The sequence below is a fragment of the Alligator sinensis genome, unplaced genomic scaffold (assembly GCF_000455745.1).
Source record: "Alligator sinensis unplaced genomic scaffold, ASM45574v1 scaffold1724_1, whole genome shotgun sequence".
Classification (NCBI taxonomy): domain Eukaryota; kingdom Metazoa; phylum Chordata; order Crocodylia; family Alligatoridae; genus Alligator; species Alligator sinensis.
Window position 1 is genome coordinate 160,975 of NW_005843069.1, and position 5,782 is coordinate 166,756.

At 39.5% G+C, this 5,782-nt stretch overlaps 1 protein-coding gene across 1 annotated transcript in view; it reads right to left on the bottom strand.

Annotated features, from left to right (window-relative positions):
* LGSN (lengsin, lens protein with glutamine synthetase domain) overlaps nt 1-1,726 on the bottom strand; it is a 3,182-nt gene extending 1,456 nt beyond the window's left edge. Inside the window, exon 1 of the mRNA XM_025193576.1 lies at nt 1,454-1,726. Coding sequence (XP_025049361.1) covers nt 1,454-1,690 — 237 coding nt within the window. The 5' untranslated portion in view covers nt 1,691-1,726. The remainder of the gene's footprint in view (nt 1-1,453) is intronic.
* Between the last annotated feature and the right edge of the window lie 4,056 nt (nt 1,727-5,782).

Here is a 5,782-nt window from a genome sequence, read left to right on the forward strand (position 1 = left end):
GCAAAACTCACCTTTAATATCACTGACTGAAAAGGTGGCAGGTCTGGCTTTCTATTGTCTTTACCCCTATGGAATCACTTAAATCTGCAAATTGAGTGAATTAGGGATAAAGGAAACAAGTAAGGACATTAAAAATAGATTTTTTTTTTTTAACCAAATAATCATTACCAACATTGGCAAATGATTTCAAGCTCCGTGCTATGGTTAATTTTGAGTAAGCATTCTAGTGTTAAAACATTTTTTTCTTTTTGTTAATTAGCTGATCTTACCTCAGTGTTCACAGAATTCTCCTACAAATTCCCTATACAATGCTTTTATTCCATTGGCGACACCATGCCATGCAGGAAATACTGTAGCAAGATTATCTAATTCTAAATGCAGCATTGACTAGTTGTTGAGGGTAAGAACTATTCTGCTCCATTCATTAAAAGCTATATTATTTCTCTGAAATTTATTTTTAAATATGTTTTTAAGATACCTTTGAGTTTATACTCTCATGCAAAGCACTATTTTTGGGGTGCTACATAACATAAAAATATGACTTTGAATAAGCTGAGAATGGCACTTGCAATTTGAGGTAATGCTTGAAAAAGATAGTGCAATTACCCCATCACCTCACACACAACAAATTGACTGAAAAAAGTTTATTCCTGATAATGTCCAAATGACATCTGTTGGAGTAGATTGTATATAAATGCCAGAGATAAAAGGTGCAGCAAAATATAAGTGCAAAATAATGAGAAAACAGCTTTAGCTTCAAAAGAGGCCTGATATAAAAGTGCTCAGCTTCCTGTCATGTCAGTATCTTTTTTATGATCACTCAGTAAAACATGAAATATTCATAGTGGTAGTAAAGTAAAAATACAGCATAAGCCACCCACATTAAATATCATAAACAATATATTAAAAAGGACAGCAGGTTAGGTATACACACAAAAGCTATGCATTGTTTTGTAATTTGACTTATTTTTCTGGAGCATCACTACAACAAGTATTTTTATTAAGCCATCATGCTTTTCTCTATGTTACTTTCTTATTGGATTTGATTGCTGAAAAGAGAATTCTTCATGCCCAAAGTGATTTCTAGCAAATCATTTTTGTTTCTTCTAGCATTTACTCTTGAGTCCTCTCCTGCAATATAATGATGTCAAATGAAACGTTCTTTTTAATTGTAGTGACTGTGAAAAAGATAATTCAGTGGCAGAAGATTGCTGGGAAAAGAGAGAACTGAAATTGCCAACCTTATTTAATTAGATTTGTTTTTCTTCAGGGCAGAGGAATGAATGATTTGGGGTGATGAGAGAAGCCCAAATCTCTGGGGAACATTAATGAGTGGAGAAACATATGATTTTTTGTAAGCTTAAATTTCTGCCTGCATTATGAAGAAACATATATTAGCAATAAAAGCTGGACCATGAAATTCCAAAGTGCAAGTAGAAGCATAACAACTTACGTGAAAAAATCGAGAAGGAATACTCTTGGATCTTGACACCCCATGAAGGTCTGTCGCTTCAAATCTGATGAACTGTATGCTGTCTCTGGCCATCTGTTGTTTAATATGTTCAAGCTGAGAGACTAGGTGAAGAGGAGTTTGGTTTCCAGGGCTGCTTATATCAGGCTCTCTGCTAGGCTCTTTAAAATGAACAGGAGGCTTCATGTCAGACAAACCTGTGAGTACTCTCACAACCATCTACTGTACTAAAAAGTGCAATAGTGACAAAACTGAATAAATACTAAACTCTTGCCAGAAAGTTTTAATATGACTTTGTTACTGGAAAAATAGTGGGAAGATTTGGAACTAATTTGCAAATATTTTTGTAAATGGATAGGCCATTTTTGTCCTTCAGGTCCACTACACCCATAATAATTTCCCACAAGTCTTTTACAAAATTACTTAGATGATTTGTGTATGTAATAAATAAGAAGGTAGTGTGATACAGAAGAGGATTTCCCAGCGAGAACCCTGTTAACTTAGATGAGGAGATTTTTGAGGACACAAAAGGGCCATTAGGAACATGAGCAGTAAGCTCCTTCTAGCCTGATTGTATATTAGCCTACATCTATATGCCGTCTGATTGGCTGGGAAGAGCAGCAAGTCCCCTATTTAAACATACGTGACCAAAGGATACTTTACTTGGCCATTTCCTTTCCTTGCAGTGGCAGGACATTGACAGTGCTGTTGTCCTCCTGTTCTACCCTTTACAAGTTAGGGTGACTGATGCTTTGAGCCTCTTATGGAAGTGTTGTTCATAAAGTTTCTAACAACAATTAGAAAAAAAGCTTGTCTAAAATGGCTTAAATAGGAACAATGTATCCCTACCGAGCAGAGGCTTGGACTGAAATGGCCTCCTGGGGCCCATCCAGATGAGTGCACAAGTACGGTTTGTGGCACCGCAAACCCATTTGTGGCACCACACACTGCACGTGTCACACATGTTTATTGTACTGCTAATTTGCAGTGTGATGGGGTTTTTTTACACTGGGATCTCACAATGTAAAAAAAACATGCCACAAAAAAGCAGGGCAGCACACGTGGCTGCAGTATGTGCCACCTTAAACCTGAGCCTGGCCGGCTACAGCCACTCTCCAGCTGCCAGTCAGGCTCCATGCACCTGGATTACTGCTGCTACAGCCCTGGAGGCCCCCAGGACTCCAGGTAAGGCTACTAGCAGCCTCCCTACCCCACCAGGGGCAACTTGCCATGCACCAAAGCACACGTGCAGGGACATTCCCCAGAGACAAGTAGCAGCAACACAACTATGTGCTCCTGCTATTTGTCCCTGGGGAAATGCACATTCCCACGCATGGGAACATACCCCTGAAGTCCCTTTCAGCCCTACTTTGCTATGATTCGATGTTTCTATGATCCTATAAGGTCAAACACTCCTGAGTGTGGTTGCTGCCTTCCTGCCTGTTCTTGGCTTCTGTTCTTGACTATATAAAACTGCTGTAATGGAGTGAAAAATCTGGGCTGGTAGCTCACTCTCACAGATTTCCTGAACCTTGTCCCCTGACTTCTAGTTCTACTCTAAATATTAATTTTTAGACTGCATGTATTTTAGTCTAACTGAGGAAAGAAACTGAGGCATAAGGTCTGGATAATGTTAGAAAAACATCTGACTTTTAACACCCACCCCAACTCCCCCACAGAGCCAGAGATAGCAAGAACAGCAAACACTTCCACCACCACAGATTGCTGTAAGCTTCCAAATACCTTTCAATCAACTTTTATCAGTTTCTGATGGAAAAGCAGCAAGTAGAAGGTCACAGAAATTTTGAGGGTATAGTGTCGTTAAAATTAAGAGAAAGGAGATAAGTTTTTCTCTTGGGGTGCAGTAGGCATGGGAGAAAGAATGTAGGTGGCTGAAGAAAAATAAAAAATAAGAAAGTAATGGAGGGAAAATGATGAAAATGATCCACTTCTTCCCACCAATGATTTCTTGGTATTGCACCTATTTTAATTACAAACTATTTATGAGGGCATTTGTCTGCTCTTCCTTTCAATTTAGGCAATAAGAAAAGTATAGAAATGGAGTAATATATGTTTAATAATGTATAGAAGTAAGATATGAAATCTCTGTTTTGGTGATACTCGTACAGTTCCATGTTATAGAAGGTGCTAGAACCCAAAGATGGCAAAATCATATACATGTACTGTATGAACTAGGCCTTGCATGTTGGGTATATTGAGTAAAGTTATTTGGAACCTACTGTGTCCAGCTCAGTACAGTTCCTTCATATTATATTTTAAAGACCTAGACACAATACATAGTCAGGGCACTTTTTGTTTGGCTAATATAATCATAGTAATCATAGGAAGCCAGTGCCATCTCCATTGTTAAGGTCTCAACCAATTTCCATTCTGAAACCTTTATTTAAGACTTCCTATAGCATTGGTTGGAAACATAGTGCTTTTAATGAAATTTACCATCTTTGCTTTCCATATAAATATGACCCAACCCATGCCTTGAGATCTTTCTATAGACTACAACTAAAAGACTTTCTCTATGCCTTAGTAGTAGACATTTGTAGTTTTGGATGTGTCTATCCTGCTACTTAACCACTCTAGGGAACGAATGGCCAAGGTGCAATGCTGCACAGAAGCACCTAAGGGTACAGTAAACCATAAGCTGAATGTAAGCCAACAGTGTGCTCTTGTTGCAAAAAAGCCCATAGCATATGGGGTTGTATTAACATGAATGGCTCTTGCAAATCAAGGGAACTGATTCTTCTGCTCTATGCAGCATTGGTGAGGCCTCGCTAGGAGTACTGTGTCCAGTTTTGTGCCCCATGCTTCAACAAGGATGTGAACAGTCCAGTGCATAGCAAGAAAAATTATTAGGGTCCTTGGAGGCAAGATTTATGAGGAAAGGCTGAAAGGACAAGGATGGTTGTTTAGTCTGAAGAAGAGAAGAATGAGGGGGGATTTGATAAAAGTCTTCAAATACCTGAAGGGAGATTACAGAGAAGATGAAGTTGGGCTTTTCTCCATGACCATAGGGGACAAGACTAGCAACAATGGGCTTGAGCTGCAGCAGGGGAAATTTAGTTTGGAGATTAGGAGCAGCTTTCTGACTATGGGGGTGGTCAAGCATTGGAATAAGCAACCTAGAGAAATTGTGGAATCTCCATTCTTGGAAGATTTCAAGAGCAGGTTAGACACTTGTCTGGGTTAGTTTATTCAGGAATGATCCTGCTTTGATTGGGTCTGGACTCGGTGACTTCATGAATGTCATGCCAAGCCACGAGCGGCCAGATCTGGAGGTCACTCAGGGTCAGAAGAAGCAGCCAAGATCCAAAGGCGGGTTAAGGTTCACTGGGGCCCTGGGAAAACAGAAAATTGGAGGCCCCACACACCCCATTATAAACATAAATGTATCAAAAAGTATTAATAAATAGACCTGTTAAATGTTTACATGGTGCATTAATAAATAAAGGACAACACCCAATGTCAAAATTAACTACTCAATTTTGCTATACACAAGATTGAATAAAACAACTGCCTTAGAAAAATTACTCAGATGCACGGGATTGCTATAAATGTACAACGACATGAAAGGAATGATGTTTTAGTTTAGTGATCATGTAGACTCTTGTTTGCTTTTATAAGTTTTTGCCTGAGAAAGGACTTATATTTCTGAAAGCTTGCAAACAACATTTTTTGCAACTATTTAGTTGATTTAATGAAAGGTATTGTATTAACCTCTACCCAAAGCTACAGGTCAACATTCCCCTCCCTCCACCCCTACCTATTTCTCACCCACTGTCTGCCACAATTTGTATTTTCACTAACTGGCATGTTGCATATTGGGTTCTGAGATAAGCCATCCTGAAAGAAAAATCAAATTGACCAGAAGGCATGCTCCTTTGTCCTTGTAGCTCAGTACATAGCAAATGCAGTCAGACTAGTAAAAGCACCACACTAATATCTTTATCAGACCATCTAAAATAGTTGGGAAAAGTCTTTTTTGCAAGCTTTCAGGTACAAGTTCCCTTGTTCAGGCAAAGGGAGCATCTGCAGGTGTTTTGTGCTTTTCCAAAAGAATTTTTGGCCAGTTTGACTTGCAAGTATGCTAAGCACCCCATTCACTTAGGAGCCTAGCTTCAAACATGGAGCTTTTAAAATGACTTGCCTAACTGCTTGGACTAGTATTTTGCTTGAATCTCTCTGCACTGTTGCCTTTGCCCCGGTGGTCCTGTGCTCTGCCTGGCAGGGCAGGGAGGGGACCCAGGGCCCCGGCAAAGGCAGCAAGCAGACAGACCTGAGCAAACAGACCTCCAG